Source organism: Ictalurus punctatus, chromosome 13 (assembly GCF_001660625.3).
Source record: "Ictalurus punctatus breed USDA103 chromosome 13, Coco_2.0, whole genome shotgun sequence".
NCBI classification, from domain to species: domain Eukaryota; kingdom Metazoa; phylum Chordata; class Actinopteri; order Siluriformes; family Ictaluridae; genus Ictalurus; species Ictalurus punctatus.
Window position 1 is genome coordinate 28823178 of NC_030428.2, and position 20343 is coordinate 28843520.

A 20343-nucleotide genomic window follows, 5' to 3' on the forward strand; every position below is an offset into this window, starting at 1 on the left:
TTGGCCAACATTCTTCTATATTAGGCAGCTTTTGAGGTTGACGTGTTGGAAGCAGGAAAAATGGGCAAGCGTAAGGACCTGAGCGACTTTGACAAGGACCAAACTGATGGTCAGACGATTGGGTCAGACCGTCTCCAAAACGGCAGGTCTTCTGGGGTGTTTCCGGGATGCGGTGGTTAGTAACTACTACAAATGGTCCAAGGTAGGAGAACCGGTCACCTAAGTGTGCCCAAGGCTCATTGATGTGCCAGTCAGAACTGGAGCTGATGGTGCCCTGGTCTGATGAATCACGGTTTCTTTTACATCATGTCGAGGCTGGGTGTGTGTGTGTGTGTGCGTCGCTTACCTGGGGAACAGATGGTACCAGGATGCACTTTGGGAAGAAAGCGAACCGGCAGAGGCAGTGTGATGCTCTGGGCAATGTTCTGCTGGGAAATCTTGAGTCCTGCATTCATGTGGATGTTACTTTGACACGTACCACTGACCTAAACATTTCTGCAGACCGAGTACACCTCTTCATGGTAACGGTGTTCCCTAATATCAGTGTCCTCTTTCAGGATAATTCTCCCTGACACACTGCAAGCATTGTTCAGGAACGGTTTGAGGAACATGACAAAGAGTTCAAGGTGTTGACTCGGCCTCCGAATTCCCCTGATCTCAATCCGCTCGAGCGTCTGTGGGACGTTCTGGACAAACAAGTCCGATCCACGGAGTCCCCACCTCACAACTTACAGGACTTAAAGGATCTGCTGCTGACGTCTTGGCACCGGATACCACAGCACCTTCAGAGGTCTTGTGGAGTCCAAGCGTTGACGGGTCAGAGCTGTTTTGGTGGCACAAGGGTAGGGGGACGTACACGATATTAGGCAGGTGGATTTAATGTTATGGCTGATTGTTGTACACATCTGTCAAACTGGTGTGTTTTGCAACCATGAAACAAGCCCTAGTTCCTCAGTATCATGTATCCCATTACCTTCTACTTTATGACCCTTTTCGATTTCCATATCAGAGGACGTGTTGGTGTTGGTGAACCCTTTGGCTTTCCACACTGCTGACTTTCTCCTTCGTGTCTCCTTCTCTTCTCCTCCGCACAAATTTCCTGCAGCTTCAGCTAAACCCACCAGCCCGAAATATTCAGGTAGGACCTTTTTAATGATCCACAAATATCTTTATACCGTCTTTAATCCATTCGTATTTCAAGTGCAGCATGAAATGAACAGATGTGATGAACGCTCACGGATGCAGTTGAAGCTGTCGTGTTAGCAGGAAGGTGTTAGCCACCTAGCTTCATCCACCTGCTAGCTCCTCACACTGGGTCAGTGTGACTTCATAACGGCTTTAAAAACATTTTTTCATCAACCGTGTTTATAATTGTGTATATTTTATGAGTGCTTTATGACACACATAGCATTAGCTAGCTGTTTAATAGACGCTCTGAATGTTAGATTTGTTTACTGACATTGATATTATATATATATATATATATATATATATATATATATATATATATATAATATAATATTATACATTATAATACAGTTTATTTTAAATGAAGTTGTATTGTGTTGTACAGTTTATAAACCATCAACAGATTTGTGTTATAATGTGTTATTATTATCTTTTCTAGCTGGTATTATACTGTAGTGTATATCTGGAGTATGCTGGATAAACAGGGACAAAATTTTGAATCATCACCAATAATAATAATAATAATAATAATAATGTTTGCGTTACTTTTTCTGAGGCTCCGCCCACGTTTACACAGATATTACTGAAAACGTAGGATTTTTTCCCCCCCAGTCTTCGATTTCTCCACGCGCACCAAAGACTACGATTTTTTTCAAACAGGTGAAGTTTAGAAATTTCTGTCGTGTGGACGTAAAGAATCGAAGTTTGCCGTGCACCCTTTTCATGCATAATTATGCAAACTTAAAATAAAACCCTGTATGAGAGAAATGTTTACACCTGGATAAAGTGGAAAAGTTGGTCTGTTATTAAGGAAGAAATATTAGCGCTGAGAGACAGGACGATATAATCAGATGTAATCAGATATCTAACACCTAACCGGCACTAATCCCTGACAGTAGGGCTGCACGGTTATGACCAAAATGATAATCCCGATTATTTCGATCAATATTGAGATCTCGATTATTTATCACGATTATTAATTGATTTTTGCAACATATTTTTATTGCACTTTCACATTTATTTTCTCGTGCCACAATATAACACACAAGTAGGCATGAGAAAACTTGAGCTGGTCAATTATGACAGAATTTAGGAACATAGTGTGAGCCATGACACATTAATTTACCTTCTGATAAACTAAATCTAATATTTTCAGTTAATTTTAGACTGTATGCAAAAAAAAAATCGTTAACCTGTTCCACCTTGTCGTGGAAATTAGACAACGCTCGAAGACTCGTCTGATGCAGGCTGCATCGGTCTTTTGCTCTACACAACAAAGGAAAAACCGCCTTCGCGTCAACACGGACTTCAGGGTGAAACCTTTCCACGAGCGTCCTCCGGTTTGCTTGTTGTCCAGAAAAGCTGAAAGACTCGCACAGCCCAGACAGGGGACGCCTAATTGTCGTGGAAATTAGACAACACTCGCAGACTCGTCCTCTGAAGATAAAAAGGTCTATTACAGAAAGATGGTTAATACAGGATAGAATAAAGCGGGAGAGAATAATGAGTTCTGTCAGTCTCCCTCGGCTTGGGGCTCCATGCAAGATCTCACCTCGTGGAGTTGCAATGATCATGAGAACAGTGAGGAATCAGCCCAGAACTACACGGGAGGATCTTGTCAATGATCTGAAGGCAGCTGGGACCATAGTCACCAAGAAAACAATTGGTAACACACCACGCCGTGAAGGACTGAAATCTTGCAGCGTCCGTAAGGTCCCCCTGCTCAAGAAAGCACATATACATGCCCGTCTGAAGTTTGCCAATGAACATCTGAATGATTCAGAGGACAACTGGGTGAAAGTGTTGTGGTCAGATGAGACCAAAATGGAGCTCTTTGGCATCAACTCAACTCGCCGTGTTTGGAGGAGGAGGAATGCTGCCTATGACCCCAAGAACACCATCCCCACCGTCAAACATGGAGGTGGAAACATTATGCTTTGGGGGTGTTTTTCTGCTAAGGGGACAGGACAACTTCACCACATCAAAGGGACGATGGACGGGGCCATGTACCGTCAAATCTTGGGTGAGAACCTCCTTCCCTCAGACAGGGCATTGAAAATGGGTCGTGGATGGGTATTCCAGCATGACAATGACCCAAAACACACGGCCAAGGCAACAAAGGAGTGGCTCAAGAAGAAGCACATTAAGGTCCTGGAGTGTCCTAGCCAGTCTCCAGACCTTAATCCCATAGAAAATCTGTGGAGGGAGCTGAAGGTTCGAGTTGCCAAACGTCAGCCTCGAAACCTTAATGACTTGGAGAAGATCTGCAAAGAGGAGTGGGACAAAATCCCTCCTGAGATGTGTGCAAACCTGGTGGCCAACTACAAGAAACGTCTGACCTCTGTGATTGCCAACAAGGGTTTTTCCACCAAGTACTAAGTCATGTTTTGCAGGGGGGTCAAATACTTATTTCCCTCATTAAAATGCAAATCAATTTATAACATTTCTGATGTGTTTTTCTGGATTTTCTTGTTGTTATTCTGTCTCTCGCTGTTCAAATAAATCTACCATTAAAATTATAGAATGATCATTTCTTTGTCAGTGGGCAAACGTACAAAATCAGCAGGGGATCAAATACTTTTTCCCCTCACTGTATATATATATTGTCGCTCGTGAGCGTAGGTCCTCCTAGAGGCCTCTTGATAGAGAATCACTTTCTAGTCCTCCTGTTGAAGTCCCGTCTTCTCCAGCTCAGTGCTCGGCTCCGGCACCCTCCTGCAGTGGCTCGCACACATCCACGTGGCTCTCTGGCTGGCCTTTACCACGGAGTGAGTGACGAGAAGGATCTAGAATGGCCCAGACCACCGTGGCTTGTTCCACCTGGTCCTGTGGAAGTCCTTGATCATGATCCACTCTCTGGGCTTCAGATCATGCAGCGGACCCGGGGCTGGAGCTGGAAGCGCTGCCTTTACCTGCTTGTGGATAGAGTGCAGAGCAGAGGACAGGGTTGCACAGTAATTTAACATTGCATCATCACATGCTGCAGCGTCGGGAAGAGGAGCTATCACAGGTCCAATTCCTGTGTGTGGAGGTCTCCCAAACAGTATCCCAAAGGGGCTAAGCCCATCCTAAGCTTGCTTCAGAACAGCATTTGCTCAATCTGTTTTTTTTAGTGTCCCATTTTCTCTCTCTACCGCGTCACCACTATCTGGATGATATGCACAGTGCTGCTTTAATTCAATACCCAAATATTCACCCATCTACTTAAGGGCATGGCTCACAAAAGGTGCGCCATTATCACTGGAGATTATCATTATCACTGCCGCGTCTGAGTCCTGTTTGGACGTAGGGATGTGGCCTTCTCTACCTTCAAACCTCAACCCACGTTATGAGTTGCGCAGACATCGTAAACAAAATGTATTTATTTCTATATTTTTTAGAGTAATTAGATAAACCAATGCTTTATCGCAGCTATCATTACCCCATGTGTCAACTTTGCTTAATATTGGAACATGTATTTAGGGAGTCAAGGGTGGCCTTGTGGGCCTCGCCACACACCATTAATGACGAAACAACCCACTTTACGCCATACAGCCTTTTCCTCTGGCGTTTCCTCAGGCTTGGAGGTCTGAAAGCTGTAAAGAAGGAGTGATTATTTTCTTTTGAGTTTTGGAACCATACATGCAGCTGCTTGCTTTGCTGCACTGTCCGCTCGAGCGTTTCCTAGGAAGACAGGGTCTAATTTGTTAGTGTGTGCATCACATTTGCATACTGCAATAGTTTTGGGGAGTAGGACTGCGTCCAGCAGCTCAGAGACTAGTTTGTGGTGGGCTATGTGTGTTCCTGAACTCGTCAGGAAGTTCCTGTGTTTCCAAATTGTTCCAAAATCATGTACTACCCCCAAAGACATACCTACTGTCTGTGTCGATATTTACTGACTGTCCCTGAGCAGGTCTTCATGCCTCTATGAGGGCGTACAGTTCAGCTGCTGAAAGGTTTGAGGGGAGACTTCCTGACAGACCGTCTCGTGTGCGGTCACTACTGCATATCCCACTCGATTTTGACCTGTTTCTGGGTCACGTGATGCAGACCCATCCACAAAAAGGATCAGATCTGGGTTTTCCGATGGAACATCCTTCAGGTCGACTCTAGGGGAGCAGAGTTCGTTAGTCAGTACAGCACAGTCATGTGGTTCCCCGTCTCCCTCTGTTAGAAGGAGAGTAGCAAGGTTAAGGACAGTACATCGTTTTATAGTGACATTCGGCAAATGTATCATGTACTGCTGATATGATGGAATGAGTCAGTGGGGCATACAACTTGATAATAACTTGCGCTTCTTAATAAGTACTCTCTTTACTTATTTATTGCTCGAACAGGACTCTTTCCATTAGCAAATATTTTTACCTTTATTATCTCTCTCTGTATATATACACCCGTTGGTATATATCTTAGTTTTGAAGCTGTGATCTAAGAAACACCAATCTCTCTGCCGTCGCAGAGGCGAAGTTCCTGGAACTTCTTATAAGAAATTGCTCCATGTAATACTTCTCTCAATGTAATACACGCATTTCTTATATCATTGACTCCCTTCCACAGAGACAGCAATATGCAATGACTTTATAAAATTCTAATTCTAATTCTAAATTCGTGATGATTCCTACAAGTCAGTGTTGAGGCTTCATCGGTCTTTCGCTTTACACAACAAAGGGCAAACCGCCTTCACGTCAACACGGACTTCAGGGTGAAACTTTTCCACGAGCGTCCTCCGGTTTGCTTGTTGTCCAGAAAAGCTGAAAGCCTCGCGCAGCCCAGACAGGAGACGCCAAACTGTCGTGGAAATTAGACAACACTCGCAGACTCGTCCTCTGAAGGTAAAAAGGTTTATTACAAAAAGATGGTTGATACAGGAGAGAATAAAGCAGGAGAGAATAATGAGAGCGCTCTGAAGTGCTAGTGCTGAACTACTATATATATATATATATATATATATATATATATATGAAACACAGAGCATGACACACTTCTGTGTACCGATAAGAAGCAGCTTGAGGCAGTTCAAACAGGATTTGTTTTAGGGTCTTAGAAGATGTTTAGACGAACCTTGAACAGAAGAACATGTTTGTGTCTCTGTAAGCAGATAAACATTCCGTACTGATCTCAGTGACATGACATGGCCTTCTTATGCGTTATCCTCACATGAACAGAACAAGAACAAAACTATTACAAAGTAAAAATGAATAATTTCCCTCACAACCTTGTAAACAAATACAATAAACCTCCATGTTCAGTGTTTGAAGTCTGCTCCTCTTAAATATATTTAAAGCTACACTATTAGACATTTCCACTGTCCTGGTTCTGGGCTGGAGTCAGTTCTCGAACCGCTCTGTGTATATTGTGTAGATATCTGAATAATCTCATATAGGATGTGATTGGGGGAGTTCATTTACCCGTCAGATGCAAAGCGCTTTAGTTTAATGGTGTTCATTACTGATGCACCGATCAGGATTTTTACAGCCGATACCGATCCAGATACCAACATTTTTTATTTAAACTTTAATCAGGAGGTCCGTCATAAACAGTTAAACGTAAGCTCTCTGCTCATGGTCACTGTTAATTGAATTAAAATAATAGCAATGAGATACTGTTGGTTAACTGATAAATAAACAGCATCAAATATTTATTTTTAAACATCTTAAACAATAAAGAGTCCTAATTAAAAGTAGACTAACACAAACATGATCCATATTAGGAAAAAGGCTAATAGACTTCTAAGGAAATAGCAAACTAAGCTTAATGTCAAATTTATATTAAATGCAACCCATAGTAATTAAACATTATTTGATTTCTCATTTTATTCATATTTTATATAATTATTATAATATCTATTTTTTTTTTACATTAAATGATTTATTTATAACTGAGCACATTTTCTGTCTTTACATTTCAGTAGTTTTATTTTTGTTTGTTTATCAGTTTTAGATCGGTTCCCCAGTACAGTGTCCATGTCTGCTGATAATATTGTGTTTTGGTGGATTAAATCAAAACATGGAAACTGGAGTTGACTTTTCTAGGGATATTTGGCAACCGTGAGTTTAAATGAAGTGAACAGAGTTATATATTAGAGTTGGTGAAGAGAGTGAATGGAGATAGACAGTGTACTGTATATTTACAGACTGAACAGTTATTATATTGATTATGATTGGTGAGGAATTATTTAATAAGGAAGTTTGAATTAAACCCACCTTGTAGCGTTAGCATTATTATTAATTTACTCCACGCGAAGCCGCTGTGTCTACACGAGCAGCTGCAAGTTCAGGTCATTTTGCAGGATCAATAAAAGATGGCGGTTTGTGAGGTCGGGAAGTTGAAGCAGATGATGTACAGAGTTACTCGTCATCATAATGGCTTCTCTGCAGTATTTACACACTTGTTCGGTTGACTGAGATGAAAAGCAGTGTGAAAGTAACTGTTGCGCGGTGTAGATGCATTTTGGACTTCCTGTAGTTTTTATTCCGACTGTATTATACAAGTCCGAACAGGTCACTCGCACCGGTGCGAATAAATATTTATTTACAGTCGCACAAAACACTTTTCAGTCATAAATGCGGATGAAATGGTCTCACTGTAGAGCCCTGAGTTTATCTGCAGAGTTTTTTCCTGTTCGGCGTGATGATGTTTAATGTCCCCGACGACCTCTGTAGTGTCATTTAGCATCATGTTAATGTCATGATTTCCCCTCCCGCTGGAGCTCGAAGCGAAGCTGGCAGCTCGAGAGCTAAAATGCTAACTCTGTTTCCGGGTTTTGGCGTACAAAATGACGTCATCCCCGCGCCACTCTATGGTGATTGGCTGTAAGTGTAGGAAGCGATTGATCTGAAGCGGAGTTTTCTATGAGCGGAGGACAAACTTTAAACATTAATATCGCAGTCGACCATTTTCATGTAATCGTGGGCCGTCAAAATCCTAATCGCGATCGATATTCATTTAATTGTGCAGCCATACCTGACAGGCTGGGAGATCACTATTTTTTGGGGAAGGAAACCAGATTTTAAAAATAAATAAATTAGTGAAGACAGCAGCAGACCGTTTATATATAAATTCTTCACCGTGTGATCACAAATCAGAAAAAAACCCATTAGATATTATTTATAGGATTTATATAATATAATAGCGTTTATATTAAAGAATGTAGAACTGAACTGAATGAAAAGATAACTAGAAATTCTGGGGAAATGATCGCTTTACACTTTAGCACTTCATTAGGTACACCTGCTGATTCATGCAATTATCTACTCGGCCAATCACAATACATAAAGCCATCTCCTGGGGTTTTCACACACAACAGTTTGTAAAGTTCACACAGACTCTGTGCAATAAAGAAAAAACATCTGGTGAGGGCAGTTCCGCTTTATTGATGAGAGGTCAGAGGAGACAGTCGGAAGACATGGTCGGAGGAGACGGTCGGAGGACACGGTCAGAGGAGGTGGACGGAGGAGACGGCCGGAGGAGACGGTCGGAGGAGATGGTTGGAGCTGACAGAAAGGTTACAGTAACTCCGATAAGCACTCTGTATCATTGTGCTGAGCAGAAAAGCATCTCAGAAAGCACAACACGTCAGACATCGAGGTGGATGAAAGCGGAAGACCACGTCGGGTTCCTTTTTCAGGCACAGGCTCACAACACTGGACAGGTGAAGATGGAATAACGTCACCTGGTCTGATGGATCTGGATTTCTGCTGAGGGACACAGATGGTCGGGTCAGAATTTGTCTCCGACAGCATGAACCCATGGATCCAGCCTGCCTTGTGTCAGCAGTCCAGACTGGTGGAGGTGGTGTAATGCTGTGGGGAATGTTTTCTCAGCCCCCTATGGTTCGTTAATACTGATCAATCATGGCATGAACGCACAGCGTATTTGAGTATTGTTACTGAGATCAGTGTCCTTCAGCGGCCTTCCCAGTCACCGGATCTGAATCCAGTAGATCACCATTGGGATGTGGTAGAACAGGATGAAACATCTGCAGGAGTTGTGTGATGTCATCATGTCCACATGAACCAGAACCTCAAAGGAATGTTTCCAACATCTTGTGGAATCCATGTCATGAAGAACTGAGAGCAAATAGAGACCCTGCCCAGTATTAGTGTCGTGTTCCTAATAAAGTGGTCAGTGAGTGTGTGTGTGTGTGTGTGTGTGTGTGTGTGTGTGTGTGTGTGTGTGTGTGTGTAGTTGGTATTTTGGTAAAGACAAAAAAAAAAGAAGATTATTAATAATGAAACATGTTTCTTTTGTGAAAATCGAGTGAGAGAGAAAAACAAGACCAGCTGTAGGATTTAATATAAAAGCTTACAGCGTTATTACAGAATATTAATCAGTATAAAATCACATGGTTTTGAAGACTTCTATAAGACCAAATCCACTTAGCTGGTAGCTGTGTGTCTCCGGCTCATCCTCAGTGCTGTGTGAGATCATGGCGCCCCCTGCAGGCAGGAGGATGAGTGGACATGTCTTTAAAAAGGTTCATAAACAGTGTTTTATATTCTAACTTGTGAGTAAGTGTGTGTGTGCGTGGGATGAGGATGACGACGAGAGCGGCGTGGACATAAAACAGAAATCCAGTGTACTCTGTGAGAAACTGGTTACCATGACAACGCCGATGTAAACAGACTTAAACATGGAGGCAGGATGATGATGATGTCATCGGTTATTCTTTTGGTGGTGTTTTGTTGTTTGTTTATTTGTTTTTTAAAGAAAAGGATATAATTATGATTATATATAGATATTGCAGAGCGCTAATGTTGGCTTGTGAGTTCCTGTGTGTGTGTGTGTGTGTGTGTGTGTGTGTGTGTGTGTGTGTGTAATTATTGGTTATAAGCTCATAACATGTTTAGTTATAACTCGATCTCTCCTGCAGAAACATGGCCACCCCTCCATCCTACACTGATCTCGGCAAAGCAGCAAAGGACGTTTTTAATAAGGGATATGGTAAGACACACACACACACACACACACACACACACACACACAGTTTGTCCGTTAATTAATGTATTTTTAGTACAAACACAGTACCATTTTCAGTTCTGTAATGTAATATATATATATATATAATGTAATGTGTGTGTGTGTGTGTGTCAGGGTTTGGGCTGGTGAAGCTCGATCTGAAGACCAAGTCAGCCAATGGAGTGGTACGTACTTCCGTTTAGAAGATTACACTACACCACCTACTTTCCTTTTCTTCCTGTGAAGGTCTATTGTTAGATTTGATGTGGAGGAAAAAGTCTAGAAAGAAACATATAATAACAATTATTATATAATTACATATATATCTACATAGATACGACCTAAAACATCATCAGATTTTCACACGAGTCCTATAAGTAGATAAAGAGAACCTGATTAAACAAACGAGACAGAAATATTACACTCTGTCGTTAATTTATTGAGGGAAATGATCCAGTATGACACATCTGTGAGAGGTAAAAGTATGTGAACAGGGATCTATCAGAGTCTGATCTTCACAAAGTGTTTGTGGAAGTGTATCATGGCATGAACAAAGGAGATTTCTGAGGACCTCGGATAAAGAGTTGTTGAAGCTCATCAGGCTGGAAAAGGTCACAGAACCATCTCTAAAGAGTTTGGACTCCACCCATCCACAGCCAGACAGATTGTGTACAAATGGAGGAAATTTAAGATCATCGTTCCCTGCACAGGAGCGGAGACCAACAAAGATCTCTTCAAGAGAAGACGTGTAATAGTCCACGAGGTCATAAATTATCCCAACTAAAGTCCTCTCTCACATTGGCTGATGTTAATGTTCATGAGTCCACCATCAGGAGAACACTGAACAACAACGGTGTGCATGGCAGGGCTACAAGGAGAAAGCCTCCGCTCTCCAAAAAGAACATTGCTGTACGTCTGCAGTTTGCTAAAGATCACATGGACGAGCCAGAATACTGTTGGAAAAATATTTTGTGGACGGATGAGACCTAAATAGAACTTTTGGTTTAAATGAGAAGCGTGATGTTTGGAGAAAGGAAAACACTGCATTCCTGCATAAGAACCTTCTCCCATCGGTGAAACATGATTGCGGTAGTGTCATGGTTTGGACCTGTTTTGCTGTATCCGGACCAGGACGACTCGCCATCACTGATGGAACAATGAATTCTGAATGATACCAGCGAACTCTAAAGAAAGATATCAGGACATCTGTCCATGAACTGAATCTGAAGAGAAAGTGGGTCATGCAGCGAGACATCGATCCTAAACACACGAGTCGTTCTACCAAAGAACGCTTAAAGAAGAATAAAGGTAATGTTTTGGAACGTCCGAGTCAAAGTCCTGACCTTAATCCAGTAGAGATGTTGTGGAAGAACCTGAAGCGAGCAGTTCATGTGAGGAAACACACCAACATCCCAGAGCTGAAGCTGTTCTGTACTGAGGAACGGGATAAAACTCCTCCGAGCCGATGTGCAGGACTGAGCAACTGATCAATAAATGACCAAGTGTAATGTTTCTGTCTCGTTTGTTTAATCAGGTTCTTTATCTTCTTTTAGGACTCGTGAAAATCTGATGAATGTGTTTTGGGTCGTATTTATGCAGAAATATAGAACATTCTAGAGGGTTCACAAACTTTCAAGCAGCACTGTAACTGTGGTGTGAATTGTGTTCAGGAGTTTAAGACGTGCGGCTCGTCCAACATCGACACGGGAAAAGTGAGCGCAAATCTGGAGACCAAGTACAAATGGGATGAGTACGGAGTGACCTTCACTGAGAAGTGGAGCACAGACAACACACTCGGTACTGAGATCAGTGTGGAGGACCAGGTACACACACACACACACACACACACACACACACACACACACACACACACACACACACACACGTACACACACTCTCTCTCTCTCTCACACACACACACACACACACACGTACACACACACACACACTCTCTCTCTCTCTCACACACACACACACACACACACTCGGTACTGAGATCAGTGTGGAGGACCAGGTACACACACACACACACACACACACACGTACACACACTCTCTCTCTCACACACATACACACACACACACACACACACACACGTACACACACTCTCTCTCTCTCACACACACACACACACACACACACACACACACACACACTCGGTACTGAGATCAGTGTGGAGGACCAGGTACACACACACACACACACACACACACACACACACACACACACGTACACACACTCTCTCTCTCACACACACACACACACACACACACTCGGTACTGAGATCACTGTGGAGGACCAGGTACACACACACACACACACACACACACACACACACACATGTACACACACTCTCTCTCTCACACACTCACACACACACACACACACACACACACACACACACACACACACACACTCGGTACTGAGATCACTGTGGAGGACCAGGTACACACACACACACACACACACACACACACACACACACACACACGTACACACACTCTCTCTCACACACACACACACACACACACACACTCGGTACTGAGATCACCGTGGAGGACCAGGTACACACACACATACACACTCTCACACACTCACACTACATGATGCCATAATAATGTAGTAATGGTGATATTGTGTGTTAAGGAGCGGTGCAGGTGTGTGTGTGTTCTGATTGGTCGGTGTGTGTCGTGTGTTTATAGCTCACTAAAGGACTGAAGGTGACCTTTGACACATCATTCTCTCCAAACACAGGGTGAGGAACTCCATCCTCTTCTCCTCACATCCCTCCATCTTCTCCTCACATCCCTCCTCACATCCCTCCATCCCTCCTCACATCCCTCCATCATCTCCTCACATCCCTCCATCATCTCCTCACATCCCTCCATCTTCTCCTCACATCCCTCCATCTTCTCCTCACATCCCTCCATCATCTCCTCACATCCCTCCATCTTCTCCTCACATCCCTCCATCTTCTCCTCACATCCCTCCTCACATCCCTCCATCCCTCCTCACATCCCTCCATCTTCTCCTCACATCCCTCCATCATCTCCTCACATCCCTCCATCTTCTCCTCACATCCCTCCATCATCTCCTCACATCCCTCCATCTTCTCCTCACATCCCTCCATCATCTCCTCACATCCCTCCATCTTCTCCTCACATCCCTCCATCTTCTCCTCACATCCCTCCTCACATCCCTCCATCCCTCCTCACATCCCTCCATCTTCTCTCATCATTAACAACAATCTCATATCTTATATAACATTTTATTATTATTATTATTTCTCTATGATTGTATAGAATTTTAATATTTATATTTAATATTGTTTGAATATTCTCTCCCCGGGTCAGTGTACTGGTACATATTTGCATATGCATGCTGTAAGCCCCGCCCCTTCCCCTGTGTGCAGGAAGAAGAGTGGGAAAGTGCAGGCGGCGTATAAGTGTGAGTACGTGAACATGGGCTGTGACGTGGATTTTGATTTCTCCGGGCCGCTGGTTCACGCCGCCGGCGTTATCGGGTACGACTCCTGGCTCGCCGGCTTTCAGACGACCTTCGACCCCGCCAAGTCCAAAACCACCCACAACAACCTGGCCATCGGCTACCGGGCGCGAGACTTCCAGCTGCACACACATGTGTGAGTGTGTTTATAATATACAACACTCACTCACTCTCTCTCTCACACACACACACACACACACACACACACACACACACACACACTCACACTCATACTCTCACTCACACTCACTCACACACACACACGCACGCTCACTCACTCAGGTCTTACTTTTTTAATCCTGTGTGTGTGTTAATCTGAGGTCTATGTGCTTATCTGTCTTAATCCGCATGTCTCTGGGTTTATTCTCCATCTGTCTGTCTCTCTGAATATACATACATTATTTATTCATCTCTGTCTCTCTGAATATACATACATTGTGTATTTGTCTGTCTTAATCCGTCTCTATTCTCTGTATTTACCTGCACGTCTATCTGTCTTATATCAGTATGTTTATACAACATGCCTAACACACACACTTCAGTGTAAAGCAACAGGATCAGTATATTTCAGTGAGATGATGGTAGTTAGGTGTAGGCTAACAGTATTTAGCTGCAGTCATGTTGAAGTGTGTGTGTGTGTGTACATGCAGGAACGACGGCTCTGAGTTTGGAGGTTCTGTGTATCAGAAGCTGAATGATAATCTGGAGACGGCGGTGAATCTGGCCTGGGCGGCCGGGAGCAACAACACACGCTTCGGCATCGCCGCCAAATACACACTCGACTCCAACGCCTCCGTTAATGTGAGTCTCTCACACACACACACACACACACACACACACACACACTCACCTCCTGTAACCTGGATCATCATCATGTCGTCTTCTTAAACACACATGTGACTTAGCTAACTGTGTGTGATGGTTTTCTCCTCAGGTTAAGGTGAATAACTCCAGTCTGGTTGGAGTGGGCTACACACAGACCCTCAGACCAGGTAGGTGTGTGTGCGCATGCGTGTGTGTGTTTCTATACATCCTATACAATCTACTACAGCTAATTACTAAAAGTAAAAGGGTGTGAGGTTTAGACTAGCAGTAGTATGAGCTATAACTCTGTGTGTGTGTGTGTGTGTGTGTGTGTGTGTAGGAGTGAAGCTGACTCTCTCTGCGCTGGTCGATGGGAAGAGCATCAACGCCGGAGGTCATAAATTCGGCCTGGGTTTCGAACTGGAGGCTTAAACACCCTGTTCCTCCATCTGTGTGTTTGTGTTCTATGCAGAAGCAGAACATTCCATCTCTCACACTCACACTCACACACTCACACACACTCTTCGTCATTCCTCTGAGTCTCAGCACTTTAGTTATTCCTCTATATTTATTTATTTCCTTCACCATCTCTCTCACACACGCGCGCTGCTGGACCTGGGTTCATCTATACGTAAGATTTTTTCCCCCTGAATGTAATATTTTTGTCCGTTAGCGTTCCTGAAATACGCCCGTGTGTTAGTGTTGACCGAACCCCCGCTACTCCACGAACGATGTCGTTCTCTGCCTTCATGTGCTCCTCAGATGTCCCAAATTATGAACCCTGAAATTATGAAAGCATTTGCTTTAAAGCGCTCGGCTAGTTAGCTAGCCTGACCGTGGTATTTATGATTAGCTTGGTGTTAACACATTGCAGTGATAAAGGAACTTAGCGTTACTGTATCCTTACAGAATGAATAGAGCGTGCAACACTAACAGGACAAACACTAAATTGCGCTGCAGTAGTAGCGGGTGCTGAAGTGCTGTTACAGTCAACGCTAAGCTCGTGTGAGTGAATATAGAGTTACTGTATAATTCACATTAAAGCTGGTATTCTGCTACTTCCTGCTTCTTTATTTGACTTTAATCAGATTAATGCACGAACACTTCAGTGATTTAAAATTGGTTTAATGTAGTTATACGTACAACAACTTCATGTACACCGGATAGATCTGTCTATAGGTTTAGGTGTGATTTACACAATGCTAACCTGCTAGCTCTGCGCCGTAAACGTGTTCGCGGTGTAGCTGCAGGTTTTTATCGGGGTGGTTCCTTCAAGAGGAGATACTCGCTCTGAGATACCACAGTGACAGGATGCCTTCTTTAACGATGGGGCCATTTCCTAATCTTTATACCGTTAAACACGTCTGATGGAAATAAGAGGCACGGCGGTGTAGCGCGTTAATCACAGAGTGCCAGGACAGCACAGGAGTGAAGTAAAGTGGATTGAAGGGCACTTTACTGGACACGCTGACGTTTCTCACTCGCTCGAGGTTTCCCGCTCTAACACACCTGAAAAAAACATCAACGTGTAACTGATTTGGTGGTGTGGCATGGTGCGTAACTGACATTCAGGGCGTGGCACAGTGCGTAACTGGTCGGGGTGCGTAAATGGTCGGGGTGCGTAACTAACTGGCGGAGCATGGGGGCGGGGCGTGACTGACGGTCGGGGTGTGGGGCGGTGTATAAGGTGTACAAGGTGTGCTCCTTTGCTGATGGCGTCGTGTCAGGTGTGCCGGAGCAGGACTCGTGCAGGTTAGCGTGTTATAGTTTAAACGCGAGCGAGAGGCCGTCCCCCACCGTCAGCATGCTCAGGTTCACTCGCACGTCTCTGTGCAGCTTCTTATTCAGTGTGGCGATGCTCTGCGTGTCCACGTCATCTTCTGCAGGACTCAACACCCTCCCACTCCACAGCACCTGGGGTCAAAGGTCAGTAATGCGTTAAGGTCCTGCTATAACAGCAGCATGTAATGTCTTACTCAGCAGTGACCCCTGGGGTTCTGTGGTGCGGTGCTTTAACGGAACTCGTCGTGATTTTGTTTATGAACCTAAACGTGTCAGAGTGAAGCATGCTGGGTAATCAACGGTTCAGACGGAAGCCTTTAGTAGGTGTACAAGTCCCATGACTCCAGGGTGAGCGAGCACTAAATTGTGTTATCTCGTTTCCTGGTTCAGATAAAAGCTGGTCACATGACTCAACTCGTTTACACTGTTAAGATAACGAGTGAAAAGCATCATCTTCCGAAATCCCTGCACCGTTCTCCGCCCCAAACACCTGCGCTAACGCCGCTACAGATGACTATAATACTCACGTTGTCAATGGCGATGATTCCTCCTTTCCTCACCAGCTGCAGAGATTTCTCGTAATAATTGTCGTAATTCTGCTTATCAGCATCGATAAACACGAAGTCGAACGTCTCGGCCTCCCCTGCAGCCAGTAGATCATCTGACCGCGCACGCACACACACACACACCCACACACACACCAAAGAGGAACAGTACTGTAAGGTTTGATGTGGTGTGTGTTCTGAGATGCTTTTCTGCTCACCGCAGTTGTACAGAGTGATTATTTGAGTTACTATAGACTTCCTGTCAGATCAGACCAGTCTGATCATTCTCCTCTGATCTCTCTCATCAACAAAGGTGGTTCACAGGATGTTTTTCTTTTTCACACCAATCTGTGTAAACTCTGTGTGTGTGTGTGTGTGAAAATCTGGTAGTAACAACCAACCAAACTCTTTCTTCATTCTGAAGTTTGACGTGAACGTTACCTGAAGATCTTAACCTGCATCTGCAGGACTTTATACATCGTGCTGCTGCCACGTGATTGGCTGATTCGATCACTGCATGAATGTGCAGGTGTTCCTAATTAAGTGGAACACACACTGATTGATGGATCTCATTTCACGTTAATGACTTCGAAACGTTTGTTGGCGGAAGGCGAGGACGCCGTGTCAGCGCATCTCTCAAGATGGAAAATCAAGCAAAGGTTAGATTAGATCGGATCAGATTACAAATATGAGACGGGAGGGAGGGGGCGGAGCTTGGAGGGGGTCAGTTCATATCTGAGAGTTTAAACGCCTATGTGTGTGTGTGTGTGTGTGTGTTCTCTTCACGGAATCACGACAAACATTTACACTTTGACAGTTTTTTTCTACAGAAATGCACAGGAAATGACATCAGCAGTCGGTATGGAGTTCTCACCCAGGGTTTTGAGCGCCGGCTGCACGCGCAGGTCTATTCTGTGTTCAACTCCGGCCTAGATCACGGAGAAGGAAATCATTTTTATTCATTAGGCTCCGTACAAAGAACATGTGATGATGAGCGACGGAACACACCCTTCATCGTAGTCATGACCTTGCGTCAGATCTTCTTGGGTTCTCTAACTGAACTCTACATGCTGCTCGAGTTTCTCACCTCTTTCCAGAAGGGTTTGCCGATGTCGGCGTATTCTTCGCTCACGTCACACGCCACCACCTTACCGTCGTCAGGTAACGCCAGCGCGATGCTCAGAGTGTTATAGCCCGTATACACTCCTACACACACACACAGAGCATGTTAGCATGTACTATACGACGGGCCTCATTTATCAAGCTGGATACGAACAGATTTATTCACAAATCCTTCCTACGAACTTTTACCCAAGTAATTTGGTATTCGTAAAAATCCCGTCAAAACCTTCGTATCCAGCTCGTGCTCCTGAGGGTGTGAACATTTACACAGCAGGAGACTAAATAATACCTCGACTTGATCGACTTCACGTTATATCATCAGTATGCACTTTTATATCTGGAATATTCCGTCATGCCCGGGCACTGGGGACTTCGAGCAGCATCGAGAACATTTTAGTGAAAACTAACCATTTTATTTTATTAGCATTAATTAAAGAATATAAAACAGAAATAAAGCAACCGACGCACACTCGTAAATGAAGAGAAATAAAACTAATCGTCATGATAAAAGAAATGGTGGTGTATAAACTCTGCCTGAGCAGAACCTCAAGCCGTAAAGCTGATGGAGGATTTAGCGATCACTTATTATTATTATTATTATTATTAGCAGGCGCTTTTATCCAAACCGACTTACAAATGAAAAAACTAAGAAAGATATTGATAAACGAGGCCCTGTGAGGGTGTGTGTGTGTGTGTGTGTGTGTGTGTTCAGCGTGCTGGTGATGCCACACCGATCTCGATGGCCTTCTTGGCTTTGATGAGTCTTGCCAGGTTTGCCATGAACTGAGATTGTTCACACGCCACCATCATAGGGTTCCCCCTGTGCTCCATGGTTTTCTGTGCAACACACACACACACACCAGGTAAATATTAAACATGCACAATCTCCCTCTAAATGTGCCAGTTTGCTGGTTTTAACCAGACGAGCGATGAAGCGGGATGTGTGTGAGTGCTGATTTAAAGGAAAAAGCCGGATTACGAGGCGGAGCTTCTTCAGAGCCGGGTGTTCTCTCAGAGAGTGGTTGAGGACGTACTGCATCACAGGGTCGTCCTTCCCCGCCACGTGGCTCTTAAAGTTACTCATACTGAACCGTACGCTCCGGTGTTTACCTTCAGAGAGAGAGAACGTGTGAGAAAACATTAACACAGCCAATAAAATGACTTTAAATGAATCTATTTAGTCTTAAACGTGGTCATGTAAAATAACAGATATGCACAGAACCGTGCACATGACTTAAGCATCCTGTTTTTTGTTTGTTTGAACCTTATTTGATGACTTCTACATTATCGAGTCAGTACCAAAATGTTTTACATTTCCAAACATTCGTTTTCCAGCACAAAATTAAATGCTACAGAAAAATTTGGCTGCTTCCGCAAGACGCTCCGTAAAACTTCCAGCTCATTTCACTATAAAACTGCACCAATTCCACACAAGACTATTACAAAGAAATTTTAAACAAAGGGTCATCACACCAAATATTGACTTTGTCTCATTCATTACAGTTCACAGCTCCTTATAGCATTTTTTAATGCAGAAACATTTCACTTCATTATTTTTGAAGGCATCTTTGCTCTACAGCATTTCTCTGCATGTGACTAAGACTTGTGCACAGAACTATACAGCATAACAAAAACAACTTATTATTATTATTATTATTATTGATGTCATTTGTGTTAGTCATATTATTAGTCCGTGTCAAAAATAAATTTGAAAAAGTTTACTTATTTAAACAGGTAAATAATATTAATAAAACATTATTATTGTTGTTACTGCATTTTCGTGAACTCCGTTATCTCAACGCGGAAGTACTCCGGACGAATCAGGGGTCACCTTCACATCCGGGCATTCACGCTGTACGGCCCGTTGCTAGCTAGCTTCCAGTAGCTTCGCTGCTAGCTAATTAATGTTATCTTAGCTCTTTGTATAGGTTAACACTCGGACAGTTAGCAGTTCGGTGAATAAAGATGACCGGTTTTATCATCATAAACGCGCCGCGCGTTATAAAGCGAGTTAGCTGTAAGTTCGAGAACATTAGCGTTAGCTTGTTTGGCTGCGGCGCGGGTGATTATGGGAAGTGAAGTTTTCTAAACGCGTAGTCAAATTAAGCACAAATGGCTACAGCATGAAAAGGTTTATTAAAAAAAACTGTAGAAGAGAATAGAAACGTAAATTAAAACTGCGATTTTTTTTTTGACAAGCCGGAATTGCGCGTGCCCGCGGCGGGGTCGCGTAAAAGCCTCGCTGAAGTACTGTTCTAAATTTCCAAGAGACGGTAATCGGTTTTGTTTTCTCACTTACGGATATAATAAACGGTTATAAACACGACTCCTAACGTAGCCGAGCTTATTAATGCTTCCTTAGACACGGCGTGGATGAGCATGGACTGAGCGCGTTTCCGGAATCGTGTACTAATCAGGATGTGTGTGTTTTAAGACTACATCCGTCATGTGACCTTCGACG

General features: G+C 43.6%; 2 protein-coding genes across 4 annotated transcripts; one reads left to right on the forward strand and one right to left on the reverse strand.

Moving 5' to 3' along the window:
• Positions 1–1016: 1016 nt before the first annotated feature.
• On the forward strand, positions 1017–16033 carry LOC108273854 (voltage-dependent anion-selective channel protein 2). 3 transcript variants are annotated; one of them, XM_053684877.1, is made up of 10 exons: positions 1072–1138; positions 1207–1315; positions 10040–10110; positions 10261–10310; positions 11796–11948; positions 12828–12880; positions 13538–13765; positions 14280–14430; positions 14564–14621; positions 14774–16033. In XM_053684877.1, the coding sequence occupies exons 3-10, from the start codon at positions 10044–10046 to the stop codon at positions 14863–14865; spliced, it is 852 nt and encodes a 283-aa protein (XP_053540852.1). In that variant the 5' UTR covers positions 1072–1138; positions 1207–1315; positions 10040–10043; the 3' UTR covers positions 14866–16033. The 3 variants fall into 3 exon arrangements, with proteins under 3 accessions (XP_053540850.1, XP_053540852.1, XP_053540851.1); XM_053684875.1 differs by lacking the exon at positions 1207–1315 and having other exon boundaries at positions 1017–1138; XM_053684876.1 differs by lacking the exons at positions 1072–1138; positions 1207–1315 and adding an exon at positions 5797–5999.
• Positions 15543–20334, reverse strand: LOC108273856 (catechol O-methyltransferase domain-containing protein 1). The gene is made up of 7 exons (XM_017483489.2): positions 20182–20334; positions 18862–18992; positions 18614–18719; positions 17848–17966; positions 17635–17689; positions 16743–16876; positions 15543–16347 (listed from the first exon to the last, which is right to left on the reverse strand). Exons 1-7 carry the CDS (start codon positions 20261–20263, stop codon positions 16195–16197), a joined length of 780 nt encoding a protein of 259 aa, XP_017338978.1. The 5' UTR covers positions 20264–20334; the 3' UTR covers positions 15543–16194.
• Positions 20335–20343: the final 9 nt, after the last annotated feature.

Excerpts from the sequence above, each read along its gene's own strand:
- LOC108273856 (XM_017483489.2), bottom strand. The coding sequence starts at position 20,263 with ATGCTCATCCACGCCGTGTCTAAGGAAGCATTAATAAGCTCGGCTACG. Across the intron at positions 18,720-18,861 it reads CTCTGAAGAAGCTCCGCCTC|AAAACCATGGAGCACAGGGG; the intron begins GTAATCCGGCTT and ends TGTGTTGCACAG. Across the intron at positions 17,967-18,613 it reads CAAGAAGGCCATCGAGATCG|GAGTGTATACGGGCTATAAC; the intron begins GTGTGGCATCAC and ends GTGTGTGTGTAG.
- LOC108273854 (XM_053684875.1), top strand. The coding sequence starts at position 10,044 with ATGGCCACCCCTCCATCCTACACTGATCTCGGCAAAGCAGCAAAGGAC. Across the intron at positions 14,431-14,563 it reads ACTCCAACGCCTCCGTTAAT|GTTAAGGTGAATAACTCCAG; the intron begins GTGAGTCTCTCA and ends TTTTCTCCTCAG. Across the intron at positions 14,622-14,773 it reads CACACAGACCCTCAGACCAG|GAGTGAAGCTGACTCTCTCT; the intron begins GTAGGTGTGTGT and ends GTGTGTGTGTAG.